The sequence below is a fragment of the Puma concolor genome, chromosome A2, assembly GCF_028749965.1.
Source record: "Puma concolor isolate L17-30 chromosome A2, mPumCon1.1.hap2, whole genome shotgun sequence".
Classification (NCBI taxonomy): Eukaryota; Metazoa; Chordata; class Mammalia; order Carnivora; family Felidae; genus Puma; species Puma concolor.
The window spans coordinates 47,539,936-47,566,392 of NC_141668.1; the positions used below are offsets into that span (position 1 = coordinate 47,539,936).

General features: G+C 52.0%; 1 protein-coding gene across 7 annotated transcripts in view; it reads right to left on the reverse strand.

The window, feature by feature from the left end:
* Positions 1-26,457, reverse strand: part of ADCYAP1R1 (ADCYAP receptor type I) — a 98,190-nt gene that overhangs the window by 17,219 nt on the left and 54,514 nt on the right. For 6 of the 7 annotated variants that reach the window (XM_086693244.1, XM_086693254.1, XM_086693237.1 and 3 more), the window contains exons 3-12: positions 26,156-26,261; positions 11,954-12,061; positions 9,360-9,380; positions 8,277-8,318; positions 5,775-5,884; positions 5,070-5,167; positions 4,476-4,608; positions 3,390-3,543; positions 2,906-2,966; positions 2,304-2,373 (exon numbers count right to left, since the gene is read on the reverse strand). In XM_086693244.1, the coding sequence (XP_086549370.1) occupies positions 2,304-2,373; positions 2,906-2,966; positions 3,390-3,543; positions 4,476-4,608; positions 5,070-5,167; positions 5,775-5,884; positions 8,277-8,318; positions 9,360-9,380; positions 11,954-12,061; positions 26,156-26,261 (903 nt within the window). Of the gene's footprint in view, positions 1-2,303; positions 2,374-2,905; positions 2,967-3,389; positions 3,544-4,475; positions 4,609-5,069; positions 5,168-5,774; positions 5,885-8,276; positions 8,319-9,167; positions 9,332-9,359; positions 9,381-11,953; positions 12,062-26,155; positions 26,262-26,457 lie in introns of those variants that run through there. The other variant, XM_086693270.1, reaches the window with a different exon arrangement.

The window sequence follows — 26,457 nt, forward strand, 5'->3', positions numbered from 1 at the left end:
AGAATAACTTCCCAAAACTATATAGCAAACACCATCCTCATCAAAACCTAGGAATAAATGATATAAATACTAGAAAGAGTAAAATTATTTTCATTTACAGATTATGTAATGTTCTACCTAGAAAACCCATGAAAACCAACTGAAAAGGGACAGGAACTAATAAGAGAGTTTAAAAAGGTAACCAAGAAAAGGTAACCAAAAATACACAATAACTAATAGTTTCCCTATTAGTAGCCCACTAGAACATACAATGACAGAATGAGTCCCAGATTCAATACAAGCACAGAATGGAAAATACCTTGCAGGTAAATTGGACAAGACAACTAAAAAGCTATACAAATGACTCTATGAGAAAGGCTGAATAAATGGAGAATCATGTCATGTTCTTGGAGAAGAAGATTCCATATTTTTTTTTAATTTTTTTTTTAACATTTATTTATTTTTGAGACAGAGAGAGACAGAGCATGAACGGGGGAGGGGCAGAGAGAGAGGGAGACACAGAATCGGAAGTAGGCTCCAGGCTCTGAGCCATCAGCCCAGAGCCCGCCGCGGGGCTCGAACTCGCGGACCGCGAGATCGTGACCTGAGCCAAAGTCGGACGCTTAACCGACTGAGCCACCCAGGCGCCCCGGATGATTCCATATTTTTAAGAAAATCACTTCTCCAAATTAATTTATAAATTCAATGCAATTTCTCTAAAACTCTTGACCAGACTCTTTTTTTTTTTTTTTTTTTTTTTTGCAATTTGACAAGGATATTTGAAAGTTCACTTAAACAAGTAAGTGTGCAAGAAAATTTTGAAGGAAAAAAGAATAAAGAAAGGGATATTAACATACCAGATCTCAAAACCTGCTACCAGGTTAATAATAACAAACACAAGAGGGCATTCACCATGGAAATAGCCTAATAGATTAGTAATATAACATAGAAAGTCTGGAACTAAATACAAGAAGAATGTATTGAATGTTCATGATAAAGTAACATTTTAACATAATAGAGAAATGATGGTCTATTTAATAAAAAAATTAAAAGGGTGGAATGTCTATCCAACTGGGGGAAAAAAAACTAAGGAAGATTAGATATCATTTCAGATTAGACAAAGAAATAAAAATTTAGCTTGACTGGGGTGCCTCAGTGGCTCAGTCCGTTGAGTGTCCGACTCCTGATCATGGCTGAGATCATGACCTCACAGTTTCATGGGCTAACGTCAAGCTCTGTGCTGACAGCATGAAGCCTGCTTGGATTCTCTCTCTCTCTCTCTCTCTCTCTCTCTCTCTCTCTCTCAAAATAAATAAATAAACTTTAAAAAATTAGCTAAATTAAGGACATATATATAATAATCCAACCCATAAAATTGTTATAAAACAGTTAAAAATAGGGGCGCCTGGGTGGCGCAGTCGGTTAAGCGTCCGACTTCAGCCAGGTCACGATCTCGCGCTCCGTGAGTTCGAGCCCCGCGTCAGGCTCTGGGCTGATGGCTCAGAGCCTGGAGCCTGTTTCCGATTCTGTGTCTCCCTCTCTCTCTGCCCCTCCCCCGTTCATGCTCTGTCTCTCTCTGTCCCAAAAATAAATAAACGTTGAAAAAAAAAATTAAAAAAAAAAAAAAAACAGTTAAAAATACTTTTATATCCTAGGATGGGAAAAGACTTCCACAAACAAGAAATAAGTTTCAGAATTCATGAAGACAAAACCTGATAGTTTGACTGTAATAAAATTATGCAGTCTTGTAAACACACTGACAACGTATTTAACCGACAAAGCATTACTATCTTTCAAACAGTTAGAAAGACAAGTGATCAAAGCAAGCAAAAGAAAAACGAGCAAAAGAAATAAACAGGTAATGACCAGAATAAAAACAAATTTTCAATAAGTGCTTGGAAAAAAAATACTTCACTGCACCAGCAACGTGGAGAGATTCACGTTAAAACGATGAGCTACCATCATTCCCCAGAAGAGTATGCAAAAATGTAAATGTTTGATATTTTAAGTGCAGACAATGATAAGAGGTACTCTTTCCGGCCCAGCAATTCCATTTCTAGACATTTATTCTAAAGAAATACTCATGCTCAAAATTATGCACACAACTGCTCCAAGTAGCATATTTTGTTATGAGGAAAAATGAGATAATACAAATGTCCAACACTAGTGGGATAGCTAAATAACTTGTATATCCATGTTCCAGAATATAATGTAGCCATGAAAAGGAAAGAGGATGGTTTGTAAAGCGACCTCTGTATTTCCTCTTCTCCTGTTTTCTGCCCAGGCCCTGTCTCTTCCCCCCTCCTTGTCTCAAGGATACTCACCATTATGGAACCAACCACAGGGCCTTTGATCACCCACCACAGAGCTGTGTTGTCATTCATATCCCAGCAGCTGAAAGACAGAGAGAAAGAAGAGAGATTAAGCTCAGGGCTGGGATGCCCACAGGACAATGCCCCTGGCCCCACTGTGGCACTATCCCCCTACAGCTCTCTGAGGAGGGGCTGGCTGGAAAGAAAGTGCTCAGGCATGCTGCAGACCAGAGCCCAGTTCTGGTTCTTCTAGTGCCCCGGGCCTTCCCTCTGCTCCCTGTCAAGGCAGGAAGTGGAGCACAAGAGTTGGAGTCACCAATGGGCTCCTGGGCAAGGGCCCTGTTCCCCCTTCAGGCCCAGGGCTTGTGGAGGGGTGATCTTACCCCCAACACTCTTCCTCCTCTCCCTGAAAGGAAAAAAGACACTCAGAGCTGGGCCCAAAAGTAGAAAGGGACTCCGAAGCCCTGCACATTCTCACTAGGTTCTGGCTGAGATGTGACCATGTGGTCCACCTGTGGTAGGGTCAGGGTGTGGGGGTGGGCAGTCAATGTTAGGTCGGAGCAGCCACTGAGGCCCGTCAGAGCTCTCGCCCTGGCCCTCGGGTATGTACTCACCCTGTGTTGTCGAGGTAGAGCCTCAGCACAGCCCACACAGACACACACACGGTTGGGGTCCCTGGGAGAGCAAGAAAAGAAGCTCGGTGATAACAGGAAAACCCACGGGCCCTGGGTTCCCCTCAGATTTGGGGCTCCCAGAAGCCGCTGTCCCCACTCAGACGGGGGGTTCTGACTCATGGGGGCAGGTCTCCCTTTTAGATCTGGAGTCTTGGGGACCCTAAGTGCCTCCTGGGGGTTCATGTACCCGTAAGACCCTGGGCTATGTCACTTCTCAGAAGGACTCCTGGGCCTATCACCTCTTTCTGATGGTGGGTTTCTATGGGCAGGAAGAGCAAGAAAGGGTCCAAGAACCAGAAGCACACCATCAGCTGCAGGGCAGGACAGGGCCTCCCTCCTCTGACCTAACACACCCTGACCGCGGGACCAAGGACGTACCTGGCCATGAGGCCTGAGCCTGTCCAGGCCACAGCCAGTGACCTACCCCAGCCTATAATGGTGTACCAGTAGAAGTATCTCCTCTCAGGGAAGAAGGTCTCCACCAGCAGGGTGAAGAGGTATAGGCCCTCGATGAATAGCCAGAAGTAGTTGGACACGACACAGTAGTGGAAGAAAACCATTATGGCCTTGCACTCCACCTGCAAAGAGGGCAGGGAGGGTGAGGGAGGCATGAAGCTCCCACTGCTGGCCCCCACCCAGCCCTGGAAATCCAGCCCAACAGAACCGGGTAGAATCCTGAAGGCCCTACAGCTCTGACATGCCGGGATTCAAACACCCCATGGGGCTGAAAGACTCAACATTCCTGGATTCGAAGAGTTAAAAATGTAGCATCCTATGATTCTGAGTCGAAGCTGCCCATGGAGGCAACTCTACACATGCCAGAAAAGAGTTGGGCTGGGGGCGAGCACAGGACCCTCTCCCCTCCCCAGGCTCATTCGCCCAGGTCTTTCCTGCTCCTTCTCCAGCCCCTCCAGGTAAGGTGGATATAGAGGACCCTGCAGGAGGCTCCTTGGTAAAACAAAGGTTTTGGACATCAAGGTGGAATGTTCTTGGCCCCCAGAAATCTCAGAGAGACACTGCCCCCCCCCCACCCCCGGCTCCAAGTATGCTCTCCTGGGTCAAGACCCTGTGCTCTGGGATGTTCTTTCCATCTTATTCCATCAAAGCCTGTATTTTCTGCTTACCTCCAAAAGGTATGACAATTGGGGAGGCAGTCTGGAGAAAATCCAAGCCAAGCAGTCCCTTGGCTCTGTCATGGGTTAATTAAATGCCCAGGGGCCAGGCCAGCCCTCTCTCTGAACCTAGTTTCCTTCTTGGGCAAGTGGGACTTGGCATTTCCACTCTCCCTTCCACATCTGTTCTGCCAAGTACATGTACAGAGAGAGGGACAGGAAACGACATCATACGGGGATCTCACTGGCTACTAGCAACCTCACGGTCATTCCCGGATTTCCGCATTCACTGGGGACAATGCCTTAACCTGCAGAAAAACACCTGGATGACCGGGTGCCGCAGGGAAGGGAGTCCTGGGAGGGCAGGAAGCCTTCCTGCCAGGGCCTGGCTCACTCACGGTGGAGATGAAGCAGTGGTTGCTGTCCTGCTCCGCGTAGAGGATCCAGTCTTTGATGAAAACGGAGATTGCCCTCAGCATGAATGACACGAACAGGTTCATGTGGATGAAATTGCGGGTGCAGTGCAGCTTCCTACGCCAGCAAGCCAGGGGAGGAAGAAGCCTTGAAGCAAGGAACCCGTTCCACCCCTCCACTCTGTGGTCTGCTTTGGGCCAACTCCACGGTTTTGTCTCAGGGGGTCCCCACCTTGCCACCTCCTTCCCACCTCTCTAAATCCTCATTCACTGCCAGACTTTGTTGCCTGGCTCCACTATTCCGAGAGGCCAGACTTTCCCCTCCTGTGAGCTCTGTCTATCTAGGATAAAAGTGAGGAACATCGGTCTACCTTGCTGGTGGCCCTGGACACGTCAGTGGCTGTCTCTGGGGTCAAGTTTCCCATCTGTTAGCCTAGGGGTGGAGGAAATGTCCTTGCCCTCTCAGGGACCTCCAGGGCTGATATCCAGGGCCAGGAGTGGGGGGTGGGTGGGACAGAGAAAGGGCTCTGAGCTAGGGTGGGCTGCATTAGCTCAAACACAGCTGGGGGAGGGTCTTACCGGAAACGACACAGGATGACCATGGCAGTGGTGAGGGTGACAAGGGAGGTGCTGTAGCCAACTGTGTACAGGGCCTTGACCGACAGGTAGTAATAGTCCTGGAGCAAAGCACAAAACACTCAGCGTTCCACACGGGGCTTGCCCCAATCCCCCAGCCTCCTCAGGCCAGGGCTTTCCCACCTCGGGGACCACTACCTAGCTCCTCCTTTCTTTCTTGCCTCCTCCTCTCCCTCTACTACTCTGCCCCTCACCCCATCCCCCAAGAGCTTTTTACTCCCCTCTGCAGTGTCTGTATTCTGCTGACATTCGGTAAACGCTGGCTAAATAGAGGGGCACCAACCAATCAGAATAGCCTTAGCCTGGAGAAGTGTCCAGGAGGCCCCCTGCTGAGCCCAGCATCAACCTTTCAGTTGTCGGGCCACAGGAAGGTTGAGCACCCTAGAAGAGTAGTCAGAGAGGTAGGGGACATGTGGTGGGGGCTGGAGGAACTCAGACAGCAAACCAGATGCTTCTTGGCCCAGAATGAATGAATAAAAGTCTTGCCCTCTGTGTATCTGCCTTGGGTACACAGCAGGTGCTCGTGGGCTGCCTGGGGACCTGAGCTTCCTGGAGTCCCAACAGGAGCCAAGGCCTTTGCTGGGAACACCCTGCCACAGGCCTCCTTGGCTCCACCCCCACCACCTCCAGGTGGGGACAGATACTCACCTGGTCCCCGGTCTCTGATTCATATTCATCGAACCCACAAGCATCCACATAATGAGGGAACGGCTCCGACCATCCATCCTCAGTGCAGTTCCGGCTCACCACCCTCATGTCTGCAGTAGAACAAAAACTCAGTGAGGCATGGAAATGATTTAAAAGGACCCTGAAATTCTCACTTGAAAATTACTTCTTCAGTGGGAATTTCTGGAAACCCATATGCCCATCCGGGAAGCATGGTGACTGAAGGTTCACAAAATCTTCCACTGTCTGAAGGAAAATAGGGATTGCTGGTGCCCTTAAGCCTTTACACAAAGGACACTGGGGAGGACCAGTGCACTGCAGATCTCTTAACAAGCGGTGAGGGGACCGAGCCAGGATGAGTCCAGCCTCCTCCTCTTCTGGAACTGGTAAATGCTCACCCGGGAAAGGCCTGAGCCCCTTGCCTAGGCCCTGCATCAGCACTTGTCAAATTGCAATGGGCAGAAAAGAATGATGTGAGGTCATCATTGCAAACCCGGCTGCGTTCCAACCCCCAGATTCTGGTCCAGTAACCACCTCAGGTGTCTGTGATGTAGGAGCTCCTGTCATACATGGGGAGCTGCGAGCCTTCCAGCAGCAATATCCGCACAAAGGGGACACACGGCTTGCTTAATTAACAAGGACCAGACCTCCATTAACCTAGCGCCAGATCTTATTAAGATATGTATTTAAGTTAAAAAAAAAAAAAAAAACAAACTTTTGTCTTCCCAGGTTTAGAGGTCTGTTTTCTGTCACTAATGCGCTTTAATTTTCTCTTGATAGACTTTAAAGGCCATTTTGTAGGACACCAAAGCAGAGGGAGTCATTTCCTGTCTACAGAATGGAATCTAGATTGGTTTTTGCCCTGCCTGGGGCCTTTTAGCCTTTAATGATTGCTCATTTCATCCTCCCCTCTCCTGACTGTCTGTAAGGGTGAACCACAGACACCCCATGGAGGGGAGAAGGCAAGCAGCCCCCTCCACCTCCATCCCTGCACTTGAGTGTAGCCCCAGGCTGTCCCCTGTCCCCAGACTGGCTTTCTGGGAGCTTACCTGGTGTATTAGGACACATGGGAATGTTTTTTTCTTTTACAGGATTCAGGGGCCAGAAAATTGTGTACAACAGGTAACATCTATGGAAAAGGGGCCTCCAGAACCCGTGTTTCTGGAAGGATCCCCCTGCTGTGGCCAAGGCCACCTCTGGGGAGCTCAGGAAGGAGGAAAGGGCAGAGACCAAGACCAGAAACCCCTCCGCACTTTTCCAACCTCATGTCCTTGCCAGTTGAGTTGGAAGAGCTGGGGCCAATTCTTTTTTACCAAGAGAGTCAGAAACATACTTCCTGGGACTCTGGGAAGCAGCAGAGGGTGGGTGACCCCTTCCATAGAAGACAGCTCTGCCCCGAGTGGGGGATTACTGGTTTCCATTGCTTCTCAAGTTTGGAGTCCTGTGACACAGGATGAGGAGGACGTCTGCCAGGCCCAGGGAAAGAAGGAGTCACTTCTGTCCCACATTTTGATGCCAAATTCTTTCTTCCAGCAAATCCATGTCAGGCTGTTACTGGCTGGCGACCTCCTTCCAAGTCCCACTGAAAGTCTGCATGTCCTGGGGGAATCAGGGCCTTGGCCAAGTCCCTTCTCATTTCTGGACCTCATCTCCTCTCTGCTTTGCCCACATCAGGGTGGTGGGAAGAGGAAAGGGAAGCTGCTTTGAAAAGCAATTTTGTAAAAGTGTCCTAGAGGTAGAAGCCATTTCCTTTCTTTTATTTTCCTTCTTTCTCTGTTTCTTTTTACAAGACAGTGTGGGCACAGAAGCGTATAAACCATTTTGTTCAGAACTATTCCACGAATTTGCCACTCTATTGTTCTGATGGAAATCTCCAGAAGATGGAGTACTCTCCAGAATGTCAAAAACTTGTAGTGGCTGTGCCTACTTCACTAGGCTATTTTGCCCCAGCAATTTCATAGGAGCACAGAATTTTAGGGCAGTAGTTCTCAAAGTGGGCACCCTTCCCAGACCAGCCCATCAAGCAGCAACTGGGAGACTGGCTAGAAATGAACATTCTCAGGCCTCACCCCAGGCCTACTAAATCAGAGACTCTGGGGGTGGCGTCCAGGAATCTGAGTTTTAATAAGCTCACTAGGTGACAGATCACAGTGAAAGTTCGAGAACCACCACCGCACCTTTGGAAGTTCCAAACTATCAGGGGCCATCTGATCTAGGGGATCTGTACTTGGGAGTCCACAATGAGGCTTCAAGAGATCTGCACTCCCGGAAATTATATGCACAATGTTCTATCTGAGGACACGAGTGCAAGTTTCCCTGGAGAAAATCCACAGCTTTTTCAGAGAAGGAGAGCAACCTGTCAAAGATCACACAGCCACAGAAAGGCACTGACTGCCCTGGAATAGGGGCTCCCAAGCTCACGTGTCAGCAGGTGCCCTCCCTCCAGCCAGCCCCTGGTTGGCCCCAGCTTACCCATAACCTCACCTGAGAGATCCAAGGAGTTACTGTCAGGGAAATCGAACTCTCCTGCAAAGCACAAAAGTGGGCATGAGTCAGCACACACAGCCATCCACGTGTGGAGCCATGCATGGTATACTCTCCACCCTGGTAGCCCAAGGCCATCCCTGGTCCAGACGACGGAGGTGGGGTCTTGGCCATAAAGCCTCAGCGCACATGGCAGCCACACACCGCTCTGACACACCATGCCTTCTAGCATCAATCTCATTTGCTTTGTATTTCCGTGATGCTAATGATGGCCCATGACTCAGTTCTCCCCACTGGGCAACAGGAAGTGGAAACGGGATATTGTCAGGAAGGTGGGAGGGCCTCTGGACTGGGAGGGGAATGGAAAAGGATGACTGGCCCTTTTCCAGAAAAAGGCAAGGAGCAGCAACATGGGTCCCGGCCTTGGGTCTCTTCTTTGGTCTGCAAGCCTCCATCTCAGCCCCAAACCTATCTCATCCTGGATGAGCCCAGGACTTCATCCTCCGACATTTTTTTTCTTTCTCCTGACTCTTTATTCTCACCTCCATCCTTTCTTATCAAGCATCCCCTGCTGGCAATGAACCCTCGTTTCCTTTCCACTTCTCAAAGTCCTGCTTTTAACACGTAGCTGACATGCCACCCTCTCCAGGAAGCCTCTCCGGACCTACTCATTATCCCACCTGCATGCTGCATAGCGAGGTCTCCCATGCTCTCAAGCCTGCCCTACATTTCAACTTCACAGCCACCGAGGATGTCAGTATCTACGTGGGCTCACACACACATTCAGGCCTGTATGTATGCTTGGGCACACGGGTAGGCTCGTTTTCCAACCCCTCCATGAGTGTGTCTCATACTCCCAAATCAGCCCGTGAGCACCCAACACCAAGGCACCTGTGCCTTCCATCTGCCTGTGTCCCCCACCTCCCGGATGGCCAAAGGTGGCTGGTGTGGGGAGAACCTGGTCTCTGATAAGCCTCTGCTTCCGCCCCCACCCATTCCCAGCAGTCAGAACTGGGCTCTCGCTGGATGGACAGACGGACAGATAGATGATCAGCAGCCTGTCTTCTCCAAGGTTCCTCTTACCAATGGTTTCCATCTCCCACACTGAAACAGAGAAAGAGAGACAACACAGAGGTGAACAAGGGGGCTAATGGTGAGTCTGCTCTCACTGGGTCCTGTCGATTTCCTCCCTCTCCCGCTCCCTACTCCCAGACTCTGCTGGGGACCCAAGGCCATGAGGACTACAGGCTGGGGGTGGGCCAGACACAGGACCCAGTTAAGGAGAAATGAGAGGAGGAGAGAGATCAGTGCTCTTGTATCTTCAATAACCTGCAAAGCAACAACTACTACAGCGAACAGATTCAGCCTTGGAAACCGCAAAACAAAAGGAGAAATGCCATTCTCAACTTTCTAAGTATTTAAGGCAAATCTCACTGATCCAGCTTTGTGAACAGAGATGCTAAAAGGCCCTGCCTTAATGAGCCATTAAGAATCAGGTGTAAATAACACATTCATCATGCAATTGCCAGAGAGAGGGATATAGTGCGAAGGTCTTAAATCTTAAAATCTTAATTTACTGCTGATTCATGTTGCCTTTTTTGTTGTTGAAAAGCAGCAGTCTTGCCATGGTACCTGACTCAAAGTGGATGTGTAAGAAACACAGTAAATGGTGAATGAGAGGAATACGTGCACGGAGGAAGTGATGAAGGTGGTTTCCATAGGAATGCATCAGAGATGCGGCTGAGTCACCTGCGGTCACCACACCTGATGCCCCGCCATGCACATGGTACCCCGCACCCCAGCGCTTCCTGAGTTTGTCTCCTCTTTCAAATTCATTTCCTGTCCTGCTCTGGGTCACGCCCAGTCCCCCAGTTTTCAGGATGAGACAGCCCAACTGCCACCCTCCCTCTGGGCTGGCGGGTCTGGAGGTGGGAGGTGTGGCTGAAAGCTCCACAAGGGGAAGTGGGGGGGGGGAGGGGAGGTGGGGCATTGTAGCTAAACCCTGCTTCCGTGGTCTTTGCATGGGGCCTTGCACCCCAACATACTGCCACCTTCTGCAAGCCCCTTCCCCTCTGGGCAGGGTCAGGGGTGTTGTAGAGTAAAAGTCCCAAGAGTAAAAGAAAATACGCCTCTGCCTCTCACAGACAGGGTGGGGGGCGGAGGTAGGCAAGACTCCCTAGTGGACTGGAACTTGGAATTCTCCAGTTCTAGAAGGACATTGGCCTAAGCCTTAGGCAGGTGAAACAGGAAGCTGAGGGCCAGGTGGCAAGGTCCTATGCATGACCACACAAGTGACTCAGATCCCTCTAATCCCTCCATCCTCCTCTAAACAAGGTTCCAACCCAGGGCTCAGCAGTCAGTGGGCCAGTTCTCAGGATATCACCTGCCTAGAGTCCAGCCCTGCTTCTTCTCCCTGCCCCTACTACCTTGGGGCCCTGCTTCCCTTGATGGCCACAAGGAGTAGGGTGAGGACCAAGGTCCGGCTATAGGCCCCTCCCAGAGTCAGTGTGGACTGGCTGGACAGCAGTCTTTCTTAGGAATCTACAAGGTCCCAGCTGAAAGGTGGGAACTGGCCTGGAAAACCCAGCGGACTCACCCCCAAAGAAGAGATCTGCATGATCCCCTTTTCCTCAGACCCCTGCCCTTGGAGATGTAGTCATTAAGGCCTTGTGCCTTTAGGCAGAGCACTGCCCCCTCTCCTCTGCCTCCTGTCCTTACATCTTTTTTTTTTTTAAGTTTATTTATTTTGAGAGAGACAGAGACAGCGTGAGCAGAGGAGGGGCAGGGAGGGAGGAAAGAGAGACAGAGAGAGAGACAGAGAGAGAGAGAGAGAGGGAACCCCAAGCAGGCTCCACATTGTCAGTGCAGAGCCCGACATGGGGCTCAAATTCACAAACTGCAAGATCATGACCTGAGCCAAAATCAAGAGTTGGATGCTTAACCGACTGAGCCACCCAGGCACCCCTCCTGTCCCTACGTCTTGAGTCATACAACTCAGCCACTGCCCACCCCTAGGACTCTCAAATTGGTCTGGGTACCCTGAGTATCTCCATAGCATATCAATGGCCCCCCAAGACCTAAAACACAGACATGTCCCAAACTGAGCTCTTTGTGACAATATACCCAGTATCTGAGTGGGTATGTGAGTGTGGACATGGGCAAATAGTCTTATATCCAGCTGCCTAAGGGTGTCTTGTTGTGTGTCCATATCTGGGTGTCTCTCTGAGCCTCTGAGCATCCCTGCATGAAGTATATTGATAGTAACACCAACTAACATTATTGACCATTAAAATGTGTCAAGGCCTGGACTGAGTGACTACCACATGCATTCCTCCACTGATTCTCCAGTCACTATGCCACATTCCCATTTGACAGCCTAGGGACAGAGGGGTGAATTGCCTTGCTCCAGGCCCCACTTGGGTAAGTGACGGAGCCCACATCTGAGAGCACATTGCCTCACGCATAAGGCACATCTCCACGTCGACCTGGGGGCCCAGTCTGCAGGTGCCTCCATGGCCCCGTGTGGACCAGGGTCTGTGGTTTCACCCTCCCACCAGCATGGGAGCTCTGCAGTGGGGAATATTGGCCTTCGGGGTGTCCCAGGTAGGTCGGGGGCCCAAGTGTGGGGAGCAGACTAGACCAATCGAGGCCTAAAGAGGTCCCAGGGGGAAACTCACCTTGGTCTGGGTTGAAGATTCGGAAGAGTTCAGGGCAGCTGACGAGGACCATCTCACCCACACGGGCAGGCTTCCAACACGTGAGGTTGTCCCACATCCCGGGGCAGCCTGTGCGGAAGAGAGCCGTGGTGAGGGGGGCCCAGCCCCACACATGCACATGCACCACACACACGCACACGTGCAGGGGTTCACATGTGCACACATACACCCTCGTGAGCCAGGCCCTTGCAGTGAGAGGGAAGAGTTTCCTGGAGGGAAGGTGAGGCTTACTGTGTGAGGCAGGGCTCAGCCTCATCCCTGAACACCCCTCAAAGAGGAGCTGGGACATTTAGGAGTTCCTGGGGTGGGGAGGGAGCTCTCATCTGACTTTGCATCTCCCACAGCCCCACAGTGCTGGCAGGACTGCAGGGAAGAGAGAAACAGAGCAGCAACAGGACAGGGCGGGATCAGAAAGCATGAGAGGCCGGGGGTCTTTACAGCAACCTCCCATCATCCCGCACCAGCTCCCCCCAGTCCTCCAGGCCTCCACTATCACTCTGGGGGCCAGCTTCAGCTCGGCCTCCTTGGTGGGCCTTCCCTGCCCCTAAGGGGGGGAGCTGGGAACTGGCTGGCCTGAGGGTGCTGCTCCAGGGCCGCACCTGCCTTCCAGATGGCAAGGCTCTGACACCTGAAGGAGGAGGGCAGAGGCATCCAGGCAGAGGCCTGCATGGCCACGGCCCAGGACCGTGAAGGGACACAGTGCGGGGGGAGGGGGGGCGCGGGGGGACACAGGCCCAGTTCAGGCAAATACTGAGAGCTCGAAAGGGAGGAGGGAGCAAGGACAGGCTGAGGGGTGTCTGGGAATCATCCAGATTTGGGTCTCACTGGACATGCACTGCTGGGAGCAAGAGAAAGATGACGAACTTGACGACCAGATATTATTTGGGGGCTCAGCAGACCCTCCTGCCCCTCTGCCCACCACGCATCCTCTCTCTCCTTCCAGCTCCCGCACTCCCTGTGGCCGCTTTCTCACCTCCCTTCATGCCCCACCCTTTCCTGACTCTACCTCCCTCTCCACTGAAATGTCTCTGGCCTGGGCCACCAGCCGCCCACAGCCCACCTCGTCACCCTGGCAGGGCTTGCCCTGCTGACCCTGTGTGAATGCAGGTGCTGGCGGCCACCCTGGCCCTGGCCTCTCCCCTCTCACCCTGGACAAGACCACTGGTTCATGCACTTAAGGACAGAGCTACACACAGACAACCTCCCCATCCTGAGTCCTGCACTCCCTGAAAGCAGCCTCCTGTGGCTGGATATCCCCAGCATAAAGGGTCCGGGGCAATCCAAACCCAGCATGTCCAAGACTCAACTCAGCATCTCCTACTAAAGCCTGATCTCCTGTCTCAGCCCCAGCTAGACACCTAGACTTGATGTCGCCTCGGTTGACCCTCTGGCTAACCTAGTCGTCTTCAAACTTTAGCAAGCACCCTTAGCCCGCATAATTAGCTAAATCTCTCTTTGTAAATCTGTAGATCACGCATTCTTTCTTAGAAAAGAACAGAGCCCGGGGCGCCTGGGTGGCGCAGTCGGTTAAGCGTCCGACTTCAGCCAGGTCATGATCTCGCGGTCCGTGAGTTCGAGCCCCGCGTCAGGCTCTGGGCTGATGGCTCGGAGCCTGGAGCCTGTTTCCGATTCTGTGTCTCCCTCTCTCTCTGCCCGTCCCCCGTTCATGCTCGGTCTCTCTCTGTCCCAAAAATAAAAAAATAAAAAAACGTTGAAAAAAAAAAAAATTAAAAAAAAAAAAAAAAGAAAAGAAAAGAACAGAGCCCTTCTGCATGTCACCAACCTGGCCAACCTCCGAGCACCATAATGTTGTCTTTATAGCTGGCACCATCGAGTGGGCATGTAATCAAGAAATGTAACAGACCACTGCACTCCCTTAACTGATTAACTGCCCTATACCCATTTAAACAAATCCCTGTTGGTGGTGGGGGTGGGGGGATTGCCTCGGAGGCTCAGCTGGTTGAGTGTGTGACCTCGGCTCGGGTCATGATCTCACAGTTCCGCGAGTTCGAGCCCCACATCGGGCTCTCTGCTGTCAGTGCAGAGCCCGCCTCAGATCCTCTGTCCCTCTCTCAGCCCCTCCCCACTCATTTTCTCTCTCTCAAAAATGAATAACCATTAAAATTAATTAATTAATTTAAAAAATAAAAAAAATCTCTGGGCCAGGCAGAAACCTCAGAGTTGGCCTTTGGACAAGGCTGCCTTCTCCCCAGTGGCCAGCTTCCTGAACAAAGCCTATATTCCTTTCCAATCAAAATTCATCTCTCGAGCATTGGCTTTTTGAGCAGAGGGTAGCTGAAGTTGGGTTTCGGTAACAGACCACCCTTGCTGTGTCTCCTCCTTCTTGTTCCAGGTCTAACTGAACACCATATCCTGTTGGTCTGACTCCCAAATATTTGTGGAATCCATGCCCTATTCTCCATCCCCCTACCTCCACCTAGTTAAGGGGCAACCTACCTTTCACCGGGACCATAGTCTCCTCCACCCCACACAGCTGTGACAGTGATCTTTCCAAAAGGAAGATCCAGCCTGGTCATACAGCCCACCCCACCTCAAGTCCTTAATATGGCCCCCAAGGCCCAGCCCTCGCTTTCCCCTTGCTTTTCCCCTGGCAGTTCACCCAGGGAAGGGGCATGAAGTGAGAAGGGCATGGAGGAGGGAGCCCCAGGGAATCCCACATTTACCAGGTGGGCAGTAGAGGTACATGTGGTGATGTAATTCCTAAGAGGGGACAAAGGTGGAGGAGAGAGGTAGCTGCTTGTGGGGGGGGGGGGGGGGTCTGACAGCAGAATACAGTTTCAGGAAGAGACCCACATCCTGCTGAGGGGTCTATAAATAAGGGTTTTGGAGAGGGCTTCTCTACCAGATAAGAGACAGCCAGTGGGTGACCCACAGTGTCCCACCCCACAGAGCTATTGTGACAACTCATGAATTCATACATGTAAAGCTCTTAGAACTCCAGGCTCACTCAATGCATGTTCACCGTTGTTACTGTCATTAATTTCATTATTTCAATTAGGTGTCCCTGAGAATCATTCCCCTGAGACAGGCCCAGGCAGGGAGAAGCAGCAGAGCCCTGTAAGGTGAGGAGAAATGCCAGTGGGGTGCCACCAACAGGTCACAGAGGATGCCTGGGCAGGCACTAGCCGGGACAGGGGGTCTAGGACTGGCCTCATGTGCTCCCAGCCTCTCTGTTGGGGCCCATGACAGACTTATGGGAGGCGTTTGGACAAGAAGGCACCCAAAGCTTCCAAGTGCAGAAAACCCAGTCTCTCAGAATTCAGATCTGACTATTTTGGAATTCACACCCAGTCACATTGGCATATAGTCTCCTGCTCCTGGAATGACCAAGCTTGGGAGCTGGAAGCACCATAGAAAACTCTGAAAGGTAACAAACCAAGAAGACAAGGACACTGGGGCCAGAGGGGGGCAGGGTCCCAGGCCTCACTGGGACCACCGATAATATCCAGTGATCGCCAATTCCTGTCCACCCTTCACAGCAGGACATCCAGCCGGCATGTGGCTGCTTATGACATCATGTCCTTGAAAGAGACCCAACAGCACATCTTTGGCTGCCATGGTCCATGCTGATGGTGGAATGGCTGTGGAGTGTGGCTGTGTCTGGCCCATGCCCTAGAAGCCCCAGCCAACAGATGTTCCCTTAATGTGGAACATTAGGCCTTGGCAGTGCCAGCTGCTACTGCCAGCTGACATTCCCAAGGTCTCAGATCACTCTAATTTCTCTTTTTGTTTTGTGTGTGTGTGTGTTTATTTATTTATTTTGATAGACAGTGAGCATGTGCAGGAGGGGCGGAGAGAGAGAGAGAATTCCAAGCAGTCTCTGCACTGTCAGTGCGAGGAGCCCAATGAAGGGCTCAAACTCACGAACCTGAGAGATCATGACCTCAGCCAAAATCGAGAGTTGAATGCCTAACTGACGGAGCCACCCATGCACCCCTCAAGCCACTTTCAATAGAGGGAGCATAGTCCTGAGGGCTGAAGGGCAGAGAAGGATACAGGGCTCAGGCAGAGGTGCCAGGAGGGGAGAAGGGGACCCCCAGGTTGGAGGCCAGAGGTGCACAGGCATGGTGGGAAATGCATTCTCAGTCCAGGGCTGCCCTCCCTGGCCCCATTGCCCCGACAAACATCTACCAAGGGGTATCTGCCAAGGTGTGCGACCCTTCCCCGTGGCCTGCCACACTATCAAAGCCCTCCTTGTGCCTCCTAAGGCTCCCAGCATGGTTCCCCTCCAGGGACTAAGGGTCCTAGGAGCAATTCCTACAGCGTCAGGGCAGATGGAAAGACTAGAACTAAAATCAGTAACTCGATTTTAGTGACAGAGCCAGACACGCTCCACAAACTGGGCCCAATCCCAGTACCTGGACTTAGAAGACTGTAATATCATGATATAATAAGAACTATATGTTTGGTCTTCCTCCCAGGTCCCAGGCAGAGCTCCTAAGTCCTTGGAATTTCCTCAAGAGGATGAGACTGTCTTTTGTTATTCATAAGCCCCTTTCAACAACTCCTGAGTTTATGCTAATGAGGTGACTCTTGGCTGCTGTGGCTGGTTGCCAGGGGAACCAACCACGTGATTTCAGCCGCACCCACCAACCTCAGAGGAGGAGGGGCTAATCACCAATGGCCAAGGGTGTAGTCAATCATACCTACATTACAGAACTTCCATAAAAACCCTAAACAATGGGGTTCCAAGAGTTTCTGGGTTGGTGAACACATCCACATACTAGGAAGGTGGTGCACCCCAAACTGCACAGGGACAGAAGCTCCTGCGCCTGGGATCCTTCTGGACTTTGCTCTGTGAACCCCTTAGTCTGGCTGTTCATTTATATCCCTTACAGTAAACTGGTAAACATGTTTCCCTGAGTTCTGTGAGCCATTACCACAAATTATTGAGCCTGACAAGGGGGTCATGGGAACCCCCAATTTGTAGTCAAGTCAGACAGAAGAGTGTGTAACATGGGGACTCATGAGTTGCAAAATTGGTGTGTGAAGTGGCAGGGGTGGGTGGGGGGGGCAGTCTTGAGACTAAGACCCTTAACCAGTACGGTCCATGCTAACTCCAGGTAGTTAATATCAGAAGTGAATTAAATTGTAGGGAGACCACCTGGGGCCCACAGAAAACTGGAGAAGGAAAACTCACATATTCAATGTCAGAAATGCTCTGAATAGAGACACAGTTCTCCTTTAGGGGAGAATGTCCCTGACCCCATGGGGAGCTCACAGACCTCTGCCCACTGGGGGCAGGAGGAAACTCCAGTGGCCACATCAAGGCTTCCCAGAACGCCCATGCACACTTCTCCAGCTCCCCCGCTCAGCCCGTCCCTGAGGGAGGTGGTGTGGGCTCTGATGGGGCCTGCTCTGAATCCCCCCCAGAAACCCTTTCTGGCGAGATGAGGAGGATAGGATCTGGGCTCTGGAAAGAGCCTTGAGTTTCTCGAAGTAAGGCCAGCAACTCGTTTTCCTCCCACCCCCGCAGGATATATCCAGCTTCTCTATCCCCATCTGTTCGGGATACCGAAACACCTTTTCTCCTTCTCTTCTCCCTCCTCCTTTCACCCTTTTTTTTTTTTCTTCGCATTCTCCCCTTACCCTCCCTTTTATTCTCTCGTTTATTCAAGAAACTCTGTGTCTGTTATGAGTCAGACGCTGCAGAGCAATACAGGAGTGAATAAAACAGCCCTAGTCTCTGCCTGCACAGAGCTTATAGTCTGGGGGTCATGACAAACATTTTGCATTTTATGCTAAATGCTAAGAAGGCTCAGATGACGAATTACCTTCCTCTGCTACTGCAACAGAGCAGACTCGGTGACCTAACTGCCCCAATTTCTTACGGTTCCGGAGGTCAGAAAGTCCAATATAGGCGTCACTGGACTACAATGGAGATGTCTGCAGGGCTGCGTTTCTTCTGGAGGCTCTAGGGTGAGTCCATCTCCTTGTCTTTTCCAGATTCAAGACATTCTTTGCCCTGTGGCCCCTTTCACCATCTTCAAAGCCAGTAGCAAAGCATCCTCAAATCTCTCCTTCTCTGACCCTCCCGCCTCCTTCCTTCCCTTATAAGGACCTTGTGATTCTATTGGATCCACCTGAATAATCCAGGTAACTCTCCCCATCTTAAGATCCCTAACTTAATTACACCTGCCAAGTTCCTTTTGCCATGTAAGGTAATACATTCACAGGCTTTGGGGATCACGACGTGGACATCGTTGGTGGGGGCATTGTTTTGCCTCCCACAGATGCGTTTTAAGACAAGGAGTCACATGGTCTGATTCAGCTGCGTGGGAAGGTAATACATTTCAAGAGCAGCAAATCAAACATGGAGACATGTCTGTTAGGATATGGCAGAAGTCCAGGGGATGGCGGAGGGACTTGATGTGGAGCCAGGACAGCGGAGATGGAAAGACATTCTGTGTAGGTGAGCTGGGAGGCAGAACGGATGGGCTTGGTGACAGACAGGCCAGACACGGCTGGCAAGTGCACTCATCCACATTATGCGGCTGAGTTCTCACCAACAGTATGTGGAGGTGACGAACTGCTCTCAAAGGCTCCCCTCACATAGTCCGCGCCCTTTCTCTCCCTCTCCCTTCTCTGTAGCATCCTTGGAGGCCACACGTTGAGGGTGGCAGTGTCCTGAGATGGAAGGAACCCAGATCTCTGAACGACTGTGCAGTCAAGCCCCACCTCCCACCTCTGCCAATCACACCAGCCTATGACGTGTGCAAGCAATCGAGACTGGTGTGCTGAGTCTCGGCAACTTTCAGGTTTTTTTTTTCAGTTGGTTGGTTTTTGGTTTTTGTTACTGCAGCAAGAAGTCTAGGATACCTTGACTAATGCGGTGAAAGAGAAGGAGGTACCAAGGATGCTACCTGGATTTCTGGCTTGAGGGTCTGCATGGCTAGAGAGGTTCGCCATTCCCCACAGGGGAGAGAACCGGGTGAGAAGCAAACGGTGGAGGGTATTGGGCTGCGGCTCAGGAGTCCCGTTTGGAGCGCGTTCAGTTTGAGGTGGTGCCAAGAGCCAAGTGGAGGTAGATTTCAAATAGGCGGTTAGATGAAAGTCCAGAGTGCAGAGGGGAAGTCAGAACTGGAAGCAGGGAACAGGGAGCGGTTGGCACAGGGGTGCGTGGTAGGGCCACGGACCTGGATGACAGGTCCCGTGAGGCGGTGTGCATTAGAGAAGAAAAGGGAAGACAATAGGGCCTGGCCTCAACAAGAAGGCAGGCCAGCATTCAGAGGAGGGGCTGGCAAAGAAGACGGAGGAGGGGTGGCCAGAAACATAGGGAAAACCAGACGTTAGTGACATAGCAGCCAGGAAAGCAGGCTCCAAGGAGGACACGGTCAAGTACATCATACACTGCTTCCCTCCCCTCCTCCCCCCTGCAGAAGAGGTCAAAAATCAGAATGGCTCCTATCCCCTGCGAGAGTTCTTTGCTTTGACGCCCCCAAGCCTCCCGCTTCACCTTTCCTCTGGTTCCCCAATTCTACGAAGTCCACCTGTGCCCTCCTGGCTCAGTCTGCCTGCCCCCACCCCCCACCCCAACTCAAAGTCTCTATGGCACCACATCAGAGGAATTCAGACACCTCAAGTTTCCTGCTCCAGGGGATAGCCCTGTGCACTCTTGAGGAGCTGCTCCCACTAAGACTGCACAAAGCAGCCAACGAGAGGAAGTGCCTTGCAACAGCAGGAGGGGAAAAGACCACTTGGGCACACTGAACAGAGAGAGAACACAGGGCCATTAGCCTCAACTGGAACAAAATAAGGAGCTAATCGCAGGTTGTCATGGTGATGATTTCGTCCAGTTCCCCACAGTGCTCAAAACCCATGAGACCAGGGACACCAAAGGGACTCAGACAAAGACGCCGTCCTCCCTTTGAGGATGCTTGGGTATTGTTAGAACAAGCCCCTCATTTTAGCACACAATTCAAGGGTAAAAAATGATTCAATTTACTGCAATTTACTTTACAGCCAATATTTCTGATCCGTAAAATGGGGACCAGCTGTGATCTCAGTGCAAGGGGCATCGGGGGTTGGGGACTGAAGATGCAGCCCTCCCCTCTGGAAGTCAGTGGTTCTCGAAGTGGGGACCCCAGACCAGGAACACCATAGAGAACTTGCCAGAAATACAGATGTTCAGGCCCCACCCAGCCCCACTGAGTCAGAAATTCTGGGGCTGGGTCCAGTAATTCTGTGTTTTAACAGCCTTCCAGGAAGTTCTGATGCAGGCTCAAGTGTGAGAACTACAAGACTAAAGAAAAACCAGTTTGGACAGAAACGGAACCCTTTGTCAGACAGGGGCAGTAAATTCCTTCGGGTGAGGGTCCCTGTAGACCCCACTTCTCATGCTGGGTGCCCGTTCAGTCTCAGAGCAGCAGGGAGGTGCAGTCAAGAAGCTGATCTTGCTCCTGGGGTGAGGAGCCTGGGCCCAGCCCTGAAGTGGCCCCCCTTCCTCCGGGCCTCTCCTCTTCTGGTGAGAGTGGAGGTGGGGGCTGGGACGCAACACTTTGCACCCAGGACAGGCCTCAGGGACTGGATCAGAATAGCAACAAGCAGGCTTTCTCATCTTCCCTCCAAGCCTCCTCCCTCCTGCCCCAGCCGTGGCCACCGTAGGCCTCTTCCATCTTTTCCAGAGTAGAGGGGACCCTCAAGGAGGACCACACCCAAAAAGCCCACGGAAATGCAGAGAGGGCCTCCAGGCTGTGGAAGCCCACAGCCCTGCAAATGGGAGGTGCTGGCTGGACTCACCCTGCACGGGCAGGCCACTTGGGCTGAGCAAGGAGAACAAAGCCGCCAACCCAGCAGGCTGCGCCTGTGACCTGTGTGGGTCCCGGGGACTGTCAAGAGTGGAGACACCGTTCCCACGCACAGGAGTCCTTTCTCCTTCTCTCTGGGCACAAGAGCACTGCGGCACAAAGGGCACCCCCCGGCTAGAAGGGCAGACCTGGGTCCTGTCCCAGAGCTGGCTCCAGCCTTCTGTGTGACTCAGCCAGTGACTGCCACCTCCAGCCTCGACCTCTCCCTGGGTCACGTGACAGAGCTGGACTCATGCTGTCTCAAGCCCCATTGAGCTTTCAGGGCTTAGGATGAGGTACAAAACCATTAAATATAGCTCCTCAATAACAGTCTCAATAAACGTCTTTAAAACACACCAAGGATGCTGTGAACAAAACCACGTAGTGGTCCGTGGCCTGACCTGTATTTTCTACCCTCTTCAGCTGTCTGCTGAGCTCCGGTACCTTTCCCCGCTACCCCAATCCCACCCCTACATCTCTCTGTCCCTTGGCTTCTACTCCGAAGGCCACTCTGTGCATTACCATGTCCTCTTTGGGGTGTCCCAGGGACAGACAAGGATTTGACCAGAAACAGCTGCCTTCGTGGGAGCTTCCCACAGCCCCAACCACACACGCACGGTAGCATGGAACAACCTCACCCCCAGCAGACCAGTGTCCTCCTTCCAATGCACTCACTTCACTGGATTTACAAGATGATGGGGAAACATACGAAATACATATAAATATATTTCTAAAACAGGTCAGTGCATTACTGTGAGTTCACAACTCACAGTTACTGGAACAAGCCGACAGATCTTCTTTTTCCATTTGCAAGTGCATCGTGCGCTTAGGGACAGAAGGGGCAGGGGAGGGGCAAAAAAGGGGTGCAGCAAGAGGGCTGGCCTCTCTCAGTTCACCCAAGCACGGACTGGCAACCCCATGCCAACTGCCAATTCTCTGTTACATCTGACTCTTGGCTAAGAATGAGCTCCCAGCCTGGCTTGCTTGTGCTCTGGGACCTGTTCCCTCATCCGAGACGACGTGGGCACCCCGTGGATGCTATCCTCTGCCCACACCAATGGTTCTCAAACTTGGATATCCTGTAGAATCATCTGAAGGCTTTTAACACATACTTTTAATAACCTCCCTCCCCCGCCCTGCCCCCAAATGCTGATCACATGGGCCCGGGAAGGGCCTGGATATCAGCATCTTTAAGTGCCCCCCGGGGTTTCTAATGCACTGCACACAGCACAGAGACGAACTGCTGCCTGTATTTCACAAGCAGGCTGAATCGGAAGGTCCAGCAGCCTGGCTCGGCTGCACAACAACAAGGATGCCGCAAGGACCCGAGGCTCAAATGGAACACACTGGGGAAATGAAGGGGCTAGCAAACTCTCCCCTGTCTGCTGACAGCAAGACCGGTGCTCTCCCAGAACTTCTACACTAGAAAGATGCCCAGAGGCCACATGCTCTGAAGCCCCTGAGGAGGGGTTCTTCCAACCTCAGCTTGTAGGGGAAAACCCCTGCTGACCACAGGCCTGCAGTGAACCGGGCTGGACACTCCTGGGTCTCTCCTTCCACGGCACTGGCGCTGGGGCCTGGGCAACCCAGCCAAGCAGATCACTGGAAGCTGAGGCCTCATGCTATCCTGGCCCCTAGAAACACAAATGCCCTTTAGCCTTTTTGTAGCCAAGTGAAGTACAGGCCTCTGGGGGCACGTTGAAGGCCCTCCTCACCTACCTCTCTCTCCAGCCTCATTGCAACTTCCTCTTGCCAAGTGATATTTCACTGCACAAGGCAGGAGGGTGTGGTTCCGCACCTCTTCTGAGCCACAGAACAATGCAGAGGTTAAGAGCAAGGACTCCAGAACTACCAAAGGCACACGCTGGCCCCTCTTTCCCTGGCTGCGGGACTTACCAGGTAACGGGCTAACAAGCTCACTTCTGTGAGTCTGTGGAGCCTCAGCTGTAAAATGGGAGGGAAAACTCTGCCCAGCCCATGGGTGGCTGAGGTTACGTGAGCTACACCATGCAATGATATGCGCGGGAAGATTCAGAAGCTGCCCCTGGTATTTAAGTGCCAGCTGTTACGGTCCCCACCCACCCTACTCACTGTTCCCTTCCTACCTTTATCGGGTCATCCCCCACCTGGAGGTCTCTCTCCCCTTCCCATGCTTCTCCATCGGCCTTCTGCAGCCTGGATCTGGTTCCCAGCCCCTCCTCTGGTCCTCCAGAAAACCTTTCCAGATTGTTCCAAAATGCACTGCCCTGTTTCCTGCAGAGACTTCCACACTTCCCCAGAACTCAGATCTAGCAGAAGATGGGAGGGACACCCTAGAGGCAGTCCACACTGTAAGATGACAACTCTAAGTAACTATAACATACATCTCTGCCGAGTACTCAGCAAATGTCACATGTCACCCTTAGCACTTTCCACGATTGGCACTAAATGCAATAATCTTATTTGATAGGTATTATTTTCTCCTCCATTTTGCAGACCGAAAAATGAAGGTGTTAAGTGCCCTTCACAAGGTCACTTGGCTGGTGATGGGGGCTAAGGCCTCAGGGTATCCTATTCTTCTTCCGAGGCAGTGTATCCCAGTGGTTGAGGGCACAGAATGCCTGGATACAAGTTTCACTTCTGCATCTTATTGAACTGTCTCTAAGCAAGGTATAAAACCTCCTTGTGCCTCAGTTTTCTCATCTATAAAATAGGGGTAATAATAGGCCCTACCTCCTAGGTTGCTGCAGAGGGAGAAGAAAAGCACTAGCACAGTGACCAACGCATGGTAAGTCTTTGTAAGTATTGACTATTAACATGATCCATCCCACCCCCAAGTTTTAATAGAGAATGTTCTAAGCCACAGAGAAAGAAAGGGCCACAGAGGTGGTGGTCCAGCTAGGCCCTCAGCCTCCGTTTCTTTTCCACCTGTTGGCTGCCTTTTGACTTTGCTTAATAAGGTTTCAGCTTATCATGTGAGTTGAAAGAATGAGTGAGTGAATGAGTGGGTGAACGAAATAAACGAGAGTGACTGAGAGTGAACGAGGGAGTGAATGAGTGAGTGAATGAATGAGTGAATGAATGAGTGAGTGAATGAATGAGTGAACAAATAGGTGAATGAATGAGTGAGTAAGCAAATAAGTGAGCAAATGAGTAACTTCCTGAATAAGAGAATGGGTGAGTAAATGAATAAGTGAATGAACGAATGAATGAATGAATGAATGAACAAATGAATGAGCAAGTGAAGGAATGAATGAATGAGTGAGTCAATGAATGAGTGTGTGGGTGGATGAGTGAATTTCTTCCACAGACCTGGGGTCCCTCACCCAAGTCCAGTTTTGAGGGTGACCTGTGGTGGGTCCTGACTCACAGGGCCCCTAGGACTCTCAGCCAGACCCTCTCTGTAGCCCACCCCCAGCCACCCCCTCTCTGTAGCCCACCCCTCCAATTCAGGGTTCCAGATACAGGGAGTTACCAATTCCCCTCCCCCTCCTCTTGCTGCTGGGGTCCCCTCAGCCTAGAATGTTCTTGCCATTCATCCATCCCTGGGCTTTCACCTGCCATCACGTGTCTGCTCCTCCCTAAGCCTAGCTTACGGGTTTCAACCTCAGGAATCACCTGAGGAGCCTTTAAAAATCATGACTATAATGAGCTGTGGTTCTGATTTAATTGGTTTGGATTGTGGCTTGGGTACATTTTTCTAAAAGCTCCTGGTGATTCTGACGTGCAGCAAGGTTTGAGAACCAAGAACCTGGTTTAAATACCCCCTTTTCCATAAATCCTTCCCTACCTTCCCCACAGAGAACTCCTTTCCCCCTCTTCTGAGCATCACTGTGTGGAGGACAGTGAGACCCCCTCCCCCCACTCCCCCTGGGGAGGGAGTCCATCACTACATCTGTCTCGCTCATGGCTCTTCAAGAACACCCCTGTGGGTAGGCCTTCATGTCCTTTCCTAACCCAGGGCTCCCCAAATTGCTGTACAATTAACCTGCACCCCACCCCACCTCCACCTCTACTCTTCCCTCCTGGATGTTTCTCATTGTTCAACCCCAAGTGTATCTGAGACCTGCCCTGGGCTGGGAAGCAGGGCACCTCAGCCTGATACCCACTCCCACCCCTGTGTGGTCTAAAGAGTCCCTGCCCCCAGGGCTCCCCGCCTCCCATCTCCTGGACTAAAGGCTTGGACCAGATATTCATTTGGTTTCCTGCAACTGTTGTGCCCATCTGGGCCCCCTGCTTCAGCCTCCCTGGATGGCGGGGCCTAGAATCCACTTTCGGCCTTGGTTAGGGCTAAGCCAGAGCCCGGCCCGGAGGGAAAGGCCAGCATGGCCAGGAGCAGCTTCATTACCAGTTAATGTTCACTGACTGTACAGGGAGCTCAGCCCAGAGGGACCGTTACATTTAACTGGGCTGCCGATTAATCAAGTATTTAAACAGATGGTGCTCAGAAGAGCTCCTCATAAATGGGGAGGATCCAGAGGGAAAAGTGGAGCCCTCTAGTCTGGGCAGAGAGCCCAGCCTCCAGCAAGTGAGGTGCAAGTGAGGCCGGCAAGACCTCCAGGGATGCCCCCACCCCCAAATCCCCAAGCTCCCACACAGACCCTCTTCCTGACCCCACTGGGTGCCTCGGCCCCATGGGCCTCAGTGTCCCATCTGCAATGGGGAGCTGGGAAGGGAGGGTTACACAGACCCCTGGTTCTCAGCCAGGGGTCATGCCACGCCCTCAGGACACTTGGAAAAGGTGCAAGGGATTTTGGGTTGTCACTGGCATCTAACGGAGAGAGCTCTGGCTGCTAATCGTCCCGCAGCGCACAGCCCCATCCAGCACCAGAAAGCAGTACCCACCCCCCACCCCCGCCCCGCCACAGTGCTAACGGCAGCCCCAGGAGAAGGACTGCAGCCAGCAGTGGGGTTCCTCCTGCAGCCTTGTTCTCTGGCTTCTGATGGAGTGAGCAGAGGAAGAGGGAAATGACCCCACATTGCCTGCCCTGGGCTGCCCAGGTGCTCTCTGGCTCAGCCACTGGCAACAGCTGTGTCCCTGCTGCCACCAGGCCCGGGCTGCTTGCTAATGAGCTCTCTAACGGCAGCTTCCCAGCTCAGACACCAGCCCCCATGGGAAAGAAGTGGCCACAGCCAGCCACCCAGAACAGCCTCCTCCAGAATGAGACATCCAGGGCAGGCTGTCCCCGAGGAGGGAAACCTGAGGGTCCTGCCCAGAGCAGATCCAGGACTCCTCGCCCCGAAGGGTTTTCAGAAGGACCCAGGTGCCTGAACCTTCCACAATTCTCTACAAAATGGCCAGAGGCTGGGACACCAGTTTCCAAAGGTTGGGCTGGATACGCTGGGGACGCCAAGCCTTCCTCACCACCCTACTCACCTGGGAAGGAGTCATTCAAGCCCATCAGGTCATTCACCCTCTGGATCTTCTCCAGGCACATGGCTTGCTCCTTCTTGAAGATGCAGTCAGAGTGCATGGCAGTGACCTGCAAGGGACACATGGGATGGACGGTAGGAGCAAGCCGGGAGGTTCATGTACAAGCCCTTTTACCTAAGCCCCAGGGGTAGTGTGTGAGGGATGGGGAGCAGAAGCAGGAATAGTGCCAAAGAGATTTCCAGGCCAGCAGGGGCCCCGGACTCCACTTTACCACAGATTCCCTGAGGCTCTTCTTCACCAATTCA